The 12,465-nt window shown below is 38.2% G+C and overlaps 1 protein-coding gene across 1 annotated transcript in view; it reads left to right on the plus strand.

Moving 5' to 3' along the window:
- Positions 1–11,372, plus strand: part of SPATA6 (spermatogenesis associated 6) — a 31,030-nt gene extending 19,658 nt beyond the window's left edge. The window contains exons 10-12 of the mRNA XM_031058716.1: positions 3,702–3,801; positions 7,318–7,385; positions 11,187–11,372. Of these exons, the coding sequence (XP_030914576.1) occupies positions 3,702–3,801; positions 7,318–7,385; positions 11,187–11,367 (349 nt within the window). The 3' untranslated portion in view covers positions 11,368–11,372. The remainder of the gene's footprint in view (positions 1–3,701; positions 3,802–7,317; positions 7,386–11,186) is intronic.
- Positions 11,373–12,465: the final 1,093 nt, after the last annotated feature.

Here is a 12,465-nt window from a genome sequence, read left to right on the forward strand (position 1 = left end):
ATGATTGGATTGTCTGACATTTAAAAATTCCTATTTATTACAGCTCTCAAGTTTGCAAGCTGCTGTTTGAGTAGAGTACATGGGTGGATGTATCCTGTTTGCATTTCTAATGGGGTATTTCATCCTAACGGATAAAATTACACATGAAAATAATCTTTAGCACAAAATCTACACTGTCTGTTTGGCTTCTTCTTTTTTTTTTCATCAAGGTAGATGTTGTCTGTATGACCTTAAAAAAATCCTTATCTCATAAAAGAAAATAAATGCTTTTTAGTCACATTACAAGGGAAAATGGTTCTGTTTCCTTGATCGGACTCAACACAACATCTTTGAAATTAATCTTGAAAAGTTCTCTGATTGATCTGGCTTTTTCTAGGTCACTGAGCTATATTTCCAAAGTGTTTATACAATCTATCGGAATCAATAAACAATTTAAACTGATGTAACTGCAGAATGTTTGCAAGTCCCAGGGAAAATTGAAAGTATGACAAAGAATACAGCTGTAGGAGTTTATTTCGTTTATCAGGACAAACAGTCATTGAAATGAAATGACTTTCCTTTGAACACTGCAATATGATAGTGACACCTTAATCACATAAATAAGTAGCTGGTGATTTTAAAGAGTTGTTATTGGTGATTTTGGGCAAATGGAATCCCTTTATTTATAGTCCAAGAAGCTGTGCAATAAAGCCTGTTTTATAAAGTATTTCCAATACGAGAGTTAGAATATCATAAAAAGGTTTCACTTCACATTATAGTTGTTGTGTTTCAGGCATGATTTTATTTTAGTTTGCATTTTAGGCATGATTTTATTTTAGTTGCATTTCAGTTGGCAAATATTAACATTATTCTTTAAACGTGGATTAGACCCGATAGTTGTTGCTAAAATTAGACAATAAAAATACTAGAAAAGCTAATTAAAAAGAAGCTGATACCATTTTTAATCAGACTTAAGGTTTTGATTTTTTTCTTTTTTTTTCTTTTTTTTTTTTTTTTAGAAAGAATTTAATAGTTCTCGAATTAAGTACTTAAATCTTCTTCTTGCAGACATAGCCATGTATTTTCTTACTGAATACAATAGCAAGCTGGGTTTTCTTTTTTTTTCCCAAAAGTAAATACATTTATCTCCAAGGATATTTGTAAATTTACGATTAATAACAATGACCTGAAGTCTTACATACGAATTTCATAAAATTTATTTCCCAAAGGCAATCTATTCCAACTTCTCAGAGCAAGCCACCTGAGTGCTGGAAGAACAGCAGCTGCTGTATAAATAAGGGAAAATGCCATGACTTCATGGCTCTATCTTTTATTTGTCAAGTGGGAAATGACTCACTCTTACTGCGTCTAGGATGCAGATTTTTAAACATGCATTTCAGAGGTCCTTTAATATCAGTAAATGTTGTAAATTCTGATGGGAAGCCATAAGATGATAGTATCACTGCAGACCCTTTCCCTTACCTCTCTTCTTTTAAAAAAAAGAAAGTGTGGGGTTTTTTTTCAAAACACAGGTGGTAGAGCACATGCATTGTAATGCAGTACATCAAATGGGGTATGACTGCATTAGGGAAATGAACATTCCTCTCTGCTTAAGGGACTCACACTTCTGTTTCTTTAAAGGCAATGCTTTTCTCCCTTAACAAAATTCTCAAGCCATTTTACTTTCTTTTAGAAGAAGTTACGTGAAATCTTTTAGTGCAACAGATTGCTGGATTCTAGTATGCAAAACAATTGTACAGCATGAATTTGCTATACATGCTCTTGGGTCTGGAATTAATTGTAAAATTCTCAGGATAGTAATATGAATTCTGTAGTCAGGTTGGTGAAAATTGCTGCTTGTAGTGATCCAAGGATAAATAACAATAAAATCATTAGAAACGTGGGAATACATCCCCATATAGATTATATGTTATATACTTTCAGTATTGTGTCATTTCTTGGCACCCTTTCCTGAAGAAAAATAGAAGCATTTTCAAGTAGGTGAAATTGATTTAAAGAAACTCGTAAATAAGCTAAAAATACTGGTGCTGTTTAGAACCAAGAGAGAGATATTTTGGACATACAAACAACAATAAGTGACTCCAAATGAGTTGATTAGATACAAGAACATAGAAGAAGATTACTCAAAACCAGAAAACTGGTCACTTTCTAGTTATATTTCAGTCTCTGTCTCTGGTAATAAAAGGAATGATCCAAAAGATTGCAAAGAACTCTATGCCCTGCCTGCAACCTTCAAGATAATCTGTCACTTCCCACTTTTGGGATCCTGCTTCCATTAATTTTTACATTGCCAGGCTGCTTGTTTTGCACTGAAGCTTTCTCTCTGTACTTGGTTTGTTCTTTTTGAAAGGAGCTGAGCAGTTCCTTGGCTGTATTGAAATTTCTGGAGGTTTGGTGAAGGTGAACTGAGCCAGGCACGATCAGACTGGGGATTTGAGGGTGATAGACTGGATAATGCAGGGAATATGATAACTGGGAGGGAGGAGGGCAGAAAAGCTGGCAGTCCCCGTCCCTGCACAGAGCAAGCTGTGGAATCTCAGCGTTCAGAGTCATGCTGTTTCTCCACTGCATCAAATTTGGGAAGCCACCAAAGCCCTTCAGTGTTCCTGGTGCTCCTGCTGCAGGCTGGGGATGGCAGCTCCGTGCTGCTGCTGTTCACAGCTCAGATTGCAGCGCCTGCCCTGCCAGCTCACAGCTCACCAGTGACCCGTGCTCACATTGGCATGATACCACATCAGGAGCTGGGCTTTTCTGGGCGCCAAGTCAAGCTCTCAGAGCTGAGGCAGCATTGAAATGAAGATGCACAATCTTCATTTGGTGCCCTGTTTCTTTCCAGTGTGATGAGCTTGTGTAAGTAAGCATTTCATAACTTCCCTCCAATTATTCTTTCCTTCTGTTGATGTCTCTTTAAAAAAAAAAAAAAAACATTTTTAATGTGATAACATGGTTGGCATGTAAACGATCATATTCTTAAAATCTTTGTTGCCTCCCTTAAGAGACTGAGAATAATTATTGATATGAAATTTCTGTCAGCTTCTGAACTTGCTCAGAAGGATGAGCTTCTGAGAAAGATGAGAAGGGCTCTTTTTAGTAAAGTGGAAAAAAATAATCCAAAACATAACAAGGTAAAATCCAAAAGTAGCTGTTTGGTTTAAATTACCCATACCAAGCAGCTGCCTAGTTTTCAATATTAAAAAAAAAAAAAACCAACCAAACTTAAAATGCAATTTCTCTTGTGAAATAAAGACTGCAATTGCAAGTTTTTTACTCCATGTGTTTTACGATTTGCATGCACTGGGGTTACCTTCCTTTTGATTTATTCCAGTGAAAAGAACTTCATGTGTGCAATACTTCCTTTAAAGAGGCAAATGAAACCTGATCACTGGGAATAGTATAGCTTTTTTATTCTGTAGGGACCGCACAAACATTACAAAAATATTTCTCAAGTTACAAAATCATCAACATTTTCTATGTTTTTCACCTTCTGTTGCTGTTGTGGCTGTTTATGTTTATGCACTGTTTATGCACTGCTTTTCTTTACTTGTACTCCAGAGGAGAAGAATCAAATGGAAACATTGTGTGTGTTCCAAACAGAAGGAGGTAATGCATGCTTCATAATTAAAAGGAAAAATAAATCTGAATCACAGACTTTTTCAACAAGAAAATATTTCTTCACTTTGTTTTTCCTCTTCCTCTTGCAGATTTGGCACTGGTTGGCCTTCACCAGCAAATATTGATGAGATCCATAAAAGAGTGAAAAATATTTTAAGGACACACAGAGCTAGACAGCGCCTCATATTTGTAAGTTTGACTGCAAACTCAATCTTTTCTCTTCTCCAAAATGGCTGAAAAAAGACAATTGTGCCAACAGTCTTGGATTCATTATAATGTTGTCCTTTGGGACAGCCTTGATTGTAGAAATATGGGTTTGGTGTGTGAGCTCAACTGTTTCACACTGATTTCAGAAGCCTCCTTATCTTTCACCTTTATGAAGTAGTACAGGCAACCCTCTCATGGCTTACTGAGAACTATTATATTGGGGTGTGGGGTTTTTTTTCCCAATTTAAGCAAAAAATGTTACAGATGTGTAGAACATCAAGGCTGAACATGTTGTGCAGCTGCACATCAGCAGCTGCATGTATCCAGCTGTTTCTAGAGCTAATATTATTCTTCAGATATGTGAGGTTTTTTTCCCTCAATTACCTGGCATTCAATGAACAGAGCTCTTTATCTAATGAGATTACACCCAGGAACAGAGTATTTTACCTTTGATGAAATTTTGAGGTGTGCTTTTAGACAGACAAATTTTTTCCTATTGTGATTTTGAGAAACACAGTATCTCAAAAAAATGCCATAGCATTGTACCAGCTGAATAAGAAGATTGTTCATCTGCAGAGAATTTAGAATCTTGAGTGTGAGGTGAGGCAAAAGAAAGGTAGGATAAAAAGGTTGTAAGGATGAGAGATGATTATGATACAATGATGATAATGATGATTATAAGATGATGAGGAGCTCTGGCATTCTAACTCAGAAATGTTATTGATGGGGTAGAAGAGACATAAGTCTCCCAAAGTGGAGAAAGGCTTTTTTTTTTTTTTGCTTCAGTTTCTCTCTTAAAAAATAGAATGTTGACAGAAATCTGCTTTTGAATGTTGGTGCAATTTTAAGTTGCTACTGTCCCCATCTGTCCACCTTTCCCCTCAGCTGCAGTTCCTTGTATTAGTGGGAAGTGGGATAAAAAGTGTAGGAGCCCTGATGTCCCCCCTCACATTCTCCACAGCAAGGGCAGGTGCAGCTGGCTGGGATGGGGGCCACCACTGGCTACAGAAAGCCCTTTGCAGAAGTGATCTTTGTTGTCTTGATCCAGTCCTGCAAGATGGATTGAAGAACATCTGTCTTCACTCTGAAGTCCTTATTTAAACATTTAGTTGTTTGCTTGTTTGCTTATTCATGTCCCCAGATTTAGTCATGTTGGGCAACTCATTGTCTCACTTCATTCTCACTTAATCTGATTATTTTCTCATTTCTGTTCAGTGTTCATTTTTAGCTTAGTTGTTGTGGGTTTTGCTTTTAACTCAGGAAAACCTTGTCTCATCCATACTGTTTGATCTAGTTCATGCTGTACCTCCCTGAGTTATTATATGAATGCTATGATTTTGTGAGCTGCTGCCCTCAAATAGAAGATTCCCATGACATTTTTCTGTGTTTCAGCCACTCAGAATAGGTACAAATCATGTCAAATGCTTCCCTGATATTTCAATGAACTTAGATAACAAACTGGATTTCCTGATAGTCCAACACCTACATGTAATGAACACTTGCACAGCCTGAACCATCTCCAGTGGTTCTTGACTGCTTTCCTCGAACAGTAAACCATGGCTTTATGATAAGGAGAGTTGGATGATTGGTTACATGGTCTCTCCATACAGTCAAAAAGACTCTGTAGACATTGTGGTGGAATTCTTGAATTGCGATATTTTCTGCTGGCTTTCTCTTGGTTCACCTTGTCACTTCCAGAATCAAACACTTGCTGAATCCTCACAGGGATTAATAAGCAGAGATGATACTGTCCCCTCTTCTCTTGGAAAACCTTGTGTTTCTGCACTAAAAAAATACATCTATTAGGGTATTTAATTACCCACCTGACCAAACCAGTGCTGGCAAAGGACCATTTTTCTCACTCTGTTTTCTTCCACTGAGCAAAAGGAAGGGAAGAATGCTACAGAGAAGTCTTGTGGTGTCAGATAGTTGTGTGGAGCTGGCTCATGAAAGCTCTGCTAACAGCAGCTGACCTAATCAAAAAAGAAAAAAAATATCCTTGCAGTGAGTGCTTTAAAATACACCAAGATAGTTGTGCTTCCCCACATGGCCCAAAATCGAGGCTGTGGTGTTGCTCAGCAGATGGCTGAGGTAAATTGGTCATCTTGAAAGTGAGGGAGTAGTAAAGCAAGGGTATTGGCAATGTGCTGAGCACATTCTGGCTCCAATCTAGATCCTCTTCAAACTTTGAAAGGTTAAAAAGTACCTCTTATTCTGTTTCACTCCAAAGAGCCTAATACTAAATAACCATTCCCAGGAGCATACAACTGTGTCTTCCAAAATTTCATTTTCATAGTGCTCTGCAAAATAGTGTGACTGGAGCCCTGCTGCAGATTCCTTGGGGTGTCCACTGTACCCTTCTGCTGTGACATTGTGACAGCATTGTAATGTTTCCATCTTTTTTTTGCTTTCTAGAACATAATTTGCCTCTGGCAAATGCTGCAGAATTTTATTTACCACCGTACCCCATTTCCTCTTCAGTGCTTTGTAGTCTGTGACTGCTGAAGGAAGAGAGCTCTCCTGTTTACAAACACACTTATTACCTTGTATTTCACCACAATAAATTCTCTCAGGTTTTTCCTCATCCATATGCTGCTGTTCAGCTTGCTCTGCATCTTATTGCCATCTACCACTATATTTATTGTCTTTTCGCCCAGTTCTGTGTTACCAGCCAGTGTGATTATTTTTACTGCAGTCTTTTTTCCAATTATTTCTCCTATAGCATGAAAGATGACTTTGTTTAGTAATCCTTACAGCAATTGACTTGTGCTGAAAGCATCACTTAATATCACCCCTTAAGTAGGGTCTTTGCTCTTCAGAGTAGAGTGAACATGATTGTGTGTGCTGGAATTTCTACCATCCCACCTCAAGTGAGCAGCTGGCTCCCTCCACATGGGTGTTTTGTTTCTTTCTTACTTAAGAGGGCAAATTTGGGTTAATTAATGTCTAGATAGCATTTGGAAAGTAAAACTGCATTCTAACAACTGAGAATACCTGGCTGAAGGGTCATTAAGTGTATCAGATTTTTTTTTTAAAGTTCAGTAAGCATGTACTCAACCTTGGATATGAAATTGAAGAATTGAGATGTGTGCAATGCTTCTGCCTTGTAAAACACATGAAATAGATAACATAATATGTTTTAGGTGTTTTTTCCCCTTTCCTGCAAGGAACACAAAAGCAGTAAGTAGTAGGTTTCATAGCATTTTGCCAATGTGTTTATTGGGGTTTATTGAAGCTTTTGCTGTCTGCATAGTTCTCTAGATCTACATTGTCTAGAAATTCTTTCCAGTTTATTACCTGAAAATTATTAGCTGAATTGTACTGAACTTAATTAAAAGTGTTCATAAATGGCATTTGGCTCATTACACTTTGTCCCTTTCTCCCCCAAGAAATGTAAGCACTTTAATAGTCCTCTAAATGGAAAGAAAGTATTTTTGAAATTAGATCATTGTAATCAGAAACCAAGGTAATGAGAATTTGATTTCTGGGTTTTTTTAGGATGATTTGCCTCAGACAAGAGAACCTACAGATAATATGCCCTTAACTGTGAGTGAGCTGCGGAGCAGGTATGGAGTTTTTCTCTGACCAAGACAAGACAGTCATACTCAATATTGCCCTTTACATTCAGCTACAAATTTCTCTTCCCATTTTGAGCTTTGTCCTGTATTGGACAGGGAAAAGGTTTCAGGAGGCGTTAGTCATACTAAGCTTTCTCACCTAAAAGCAAAATACAGTTAAATTAATTGTGCCTTTTATGTTCTTTGGCGCTGTGTCAGTGTAGTCTTCATAAAACACTGGGTTTGGAGCTGGACTTTGCTATAAAAATGATTTTTGGGCAGATGTTTTTGGAATTTGTCAACCAGAGGGCAAATGTCACTTTTAAAATAATCACTTGGTTATTTTTTCCTTAAAACTATAAGAGTGCAAAAATAAGTTTAAGTTTATTTAGTTGTATGGTTATATGGTTTGAGGCTGAGTTTTTGGATTGTACTTTTTTGGGGGTATTTTTGGGTTGTTTTTTTTTTTGTTTTTGTTTTTGTTTTTGGCAAAACAGATATTTGGAAAAGAAAAGCATTTTTCAAAAAATACAACAAATTTATGTGGTATAGTTTAGTGATTCAGCATGCTGTATTTCAGAAGCTTTCTCGGAAACCTGAGATCTTAAAAACCTGGTTTATGTACATTAATTACTCTGTGTGCTCCTCACATACATGACCAGGGTTTAATTTGATAATTTACTTATAAGATACCAATTAAATTGGTTTTGATCATTACTGTAGTAGAAGTTACCAATAAGGGTGTTCTGTATGTATGCACACAGCATTTTATACAATGTTTTGGATACCTATTGGAGGAAAGATACTAAGTATTGGAAGTCTTTTTTGGGCTCCTATGGCTTTTCTGGTTTTCTTTATATTAAAGGAGAAGTCCTAGAACTGTGGTGCTATATTTGAGAGGTGTTGCCATTAGAAAAGGTTTTATTTTGATAGGTAAATATCAGACACTGTTTTGTAACAATGGCACCCCAAATCACCGCTGTATACACCTGAAAGGAGGGTATTTCAATGTGGGTACCATAACAACTTGAAAATTCTTATAAACTTATAAATTTCTACTTGAAATTTATAAGCTCCAAAAAGTTCATTTCTGATTTGCTGTCTTCTTTAAAAATCTTTATGATTTGTAATCCCCTCCATGCGAGGGATTACTCCAACTTCCATATGGTTGTGAAGTTGTGCTGCAGTTGTGTCTCCTGTACCTATGCTCACTCCTATATTCTGTGTAGCCTTTCTGCTCCCTTATCCTTTGTCCTGACAGCTGGGGCAATTAAATTGTTTAGGATGTGTTTGCGAGAGAGAAAGTGCAAGTTTTTGTTTTGAGGCAGCTTTGGGACTTGGAGATTTACGCTGAAACTGCAGACCATGAAGAAAATGGAAAATAAACCTTAATACTCCAGAATCCTGAAGTGAAGGGATATGAAGTGTGGCACTTGGGCTGGGAAAGGACTGCTCCTTGGGTTTAGAGGCCAGCAGCACTGGGGGTGAGACATAAAGGCCTCGAGGACAGTCACATTGCTGAGTGCTTGCCACAGTGCTCATAAACAGGATACAAGGACAGAGACAGAGTTCATGGAAGGACAGGGTGCTGTCGACCAAATGCTGGCAGTAAAGTAGATGGATGATTGAAAACCGCTGGGAGTAAGGAAAAGGTCTGTGTTTTGTGAAATATTTAGTATATGATTCACTCAGAAAAGAACTTCTGGGACTCTTAAAGGAGATGTATGAGGGAACAAAAGCATATGACAGGTATTTCAGAGCAGGGAGTTGCGTGCAGAAATCCTGCTGTTAATATGATTTGTGAGTGTAATTCCCAGATTGCTTAGCTCAGGTTGTCAGCTGGTTTCCAGTTGAGACAGGAGAGGGAATCTTCCTTACCTTAGCTGTAGCTTTTTCCAGGTATCTCGTGCACAAGGGGCTGGCTAATGGAAATGCATGAAAACACACACCCCCCTCCAAAAAGAGAAGGGAAAATGAAGCCTTTTTACAAGACTTTTTCAGTACCAGAATAAGGAACTTGTAGAAGTCACCATTGGTTTTTGAGTCTTTACTGCAATTAAAGTGTTGGGGTTTGAGCGTCTCCAGGTAAATTCAGCTTTTAGGAGAAGAAAGGGCAAGCACAAAGCTGCTGCTGGAAATGGATTCCAAGGAAAAGAGTGTCAGAGCTGTTTGTTGTATAGTTACAAGTGCTTTGCCTGCTTGTTGGCCTGAGAGTTCTCCATCAGAAGTGAGGTACCACAAACTGCAGGAAGGAGAAGGTGAAACTGCAGTTGTTGATGAGTCTCAAGGGTGTTGACTTGTCTGCATTTGACACAGGCCTGTATAACTGCTCTATTGATTTTGGTTGGTAGTTTGGTTTCTTTGTGTCCAAACTGTGAGGCACAATTATCTCAGGATGATAAACAGGTTTAAATTTGCTCCATGCCATTGACTGACTTTAAATGATGGAGGCTCTTTGAATAAAGTGTGAACGTGGCCTTCCTCTCTTTTTAATGTTGGAGCCATACAAGAGGTCTTGTTTTATTTGGTGTAGGTTGGCATAACCCTAATATTTGAATGTAAGAAGTTTAAAAGCAAAAGCTGTTCCTTCTGTTTTTTTCCATGGGACAGTAGAAGCTTAGAGATGTGAATTTAGAAAACTGATCCTACATCTTCCTCTTCTTCCCCTTTTCTGTTCTTCAGATGAAAACCTTGTGTTTTGATGCAGCTGAATACATGTATTCATGGATGTGGCCTAAGGTTTCTTTCAATTTTGTCATATGTTGGCTGATTCTAGCTTGAGGATGAAGTTTTAAGTACTGGTTTGATTGCAGAAGACACTACCATTAATAAATGACATGTATATAAGAACCTGTAAAGCTTCCCTGTGAAATGTAATCCATTTCCTAAGTGAAGATGGTCACCTTAAACTTCACATTTCCAGTTTCATTTCCCAGGGAACATTTGCAAAAGCTGAAGATAACTCAGTCCTAATTTTTAAGTGTCTTAAGTGCCTAAATCTCTGAGCAGATGTGAAAAATGTCATCTCAGTTGTAATTTTTTTCTGATGATTTTTGAGCTTCTTGTTTCATGCTTTATTACAGGGAAATTGCTCATTTAATTATATGACACAAACCTTTGTTTTGAAAGTGTCAAGAGGAAGCAGATAGTCATGATGTTGAGATATAAACTACTCAGACTTGTCAGTGTTTTGTAATGATTTGCAGAGTATAAATTTCACTTCACAGATCTCAGGAATAATTTCTCAAAGCAACTGAAAGATGAGCCTGTATTTGTGTTTAGTATTAAAACAGTGACACAGAAGATGGGGTGGGGAAGGAACCCTGGATTGCCACTACATCAAAATGTAGTTGGTAGAAAACTTAATCCATGATGCTTCCAATAGAGCACCTTACAGCTGCAACCACAGTAATTTAATATCCCCCTGATAGATTGTCTGCATATTGGAATAGCTGCTTGTGGTTACAATTTCACCTTCAAAGGACACAAAAATCCTACTGTGTTGGTCTTGCCTAGTCACAGAGCCTGCAAAAATACAGCAAAATTACTGCAGGTTCTCTGAAAATTAATTCTGTTTGGGGGCATTACAAAGTGTACTCAGATAAGGGGGGAGGATTTGTGTGAATGAATAACATGGGGTGGGGGTGGTTCCCATTTCTTAAAAGTAGCTGCAGTGCAGTTTTTATTTGGTTTGTGGAAGGCAATCCATGCTCAGCAGCTCTACATTGGTATTTCTGGTGGTTTTGTGCCACTGATTCCTCTTCCATGTCTTGGTTTGATCATTGTTTCTTATCTCCTTTCCTCTGACAGTTCTCCAGTGCAGCAGAGCACTCCTGCTCCCTTGGATAGTGGTGAACGTTGGCCTGGTCCTGCAGCCGTGTACAAAGAGAAGCCTCACAGAGCAATCTTGGAGGAGAGTCTTGCAAAAATATATAGAGAGATGTATGAAAAAACTGCTGGTGCTGTTTCAGACCACAAAACACATTCCTGAAAGCAACTCACCTCAAAGTGCATAGTATATAGTATTTGAAACTAAACCTATTTTTATACAACAATATTTGTACTCTATTTTTTAAGCTGTCTTATGGTTAGGCAGGGTTTTGGAGAAATGGGGATTTGGCCTGGGCTGAAAAAAGGAAATAATTAACATTTCACCCCCCAAAAAAGAGACAATAATCCCTAACAAAAAATCCCCTCTACAATTAAGCAAGATGGTGTTGCTCCTTTGAGACTCTGAACATAGAGTCATTTGAAGACTAATAGGTCTGCTGGACATTCCTGTGTGACATCAACTCAGGTTTCAGCTGCAGCCAGTTCTCATTAAATATCTAAATCTATTTAGCAGTTTTAACAAATTGGTTGAAGAAGCAATATGTCCTAGTGGGCAGAGGGGAGACCCAAAGGGGAAGGTGAATGTGAGTGTTGGTTTAAAAGTGACCCACCTAGGACAAAGAGAATTGGTTTCTAGACAACTGCCTTTGAATTGTTTATTTTGGAGAATGGCACAAACTTTGATACTGTAGGACCCATGGGTATGTGTTTGAAGTAGTTTTGAGCACCTTTAGTCACAAGTGTTCTAATACTGTGAGATTTTAAAAGAAAACCACCCAGCCCAGCAGCCTTTGTGTGAGATGAAAGGTCAACTTCACACAGCCTTTGCATTTGAAAGCTTCCACGTTCTCCTAAATGCAGCCATGACATTTGCCAATACACTTGTCATTTTAAAAATATGAATAAGAAAGGACTGTGCAGGGGGAAAGACCAGAGCTAGTCAGCAAGTTCCTTGTGTTCTGTACAGGCCTTCTGAAATTCCTGCATCACAATCCCACCTAATTTGGAGCCTGTCCTTCCCGGTCTGCTGGGATCCCGTTGGCAGCAATCACTTCGTTTTTGCTAAAGGCCACCAAATGTTCATCAGCAGTTCGATGCTTCCCCCAGGGATGGAACCTTTTCAGCCTTGCACTGAGCAGATCCCACATTAGCAGACCAGGGCAAATTGCCCATCCATTGAAAAGCTGAATGTTTTAAAAGGGCAAGAGTGTCCATCTCCTGCTTCCCCCCAGAATGCGGAAAAAACAAATGCCTGTTC

The sequence above is a fragment of the Geospiza fortis genome, unplaced genomic scaffold (genome assembly GCF_000277835.1).
Source record: "Geospiza fortis unplaced genomic scaffold, GeoFor_1.0 scaffold333, whole genome shotgun sequence".
In the NCBI taxonomy this organism is placed as follows: domain Eukaryota; kingdom Metazoa; phylum Chordata; class Aves; order Passeriformes; family Thraupidae; genus Geospiza; species Geospiza fortis.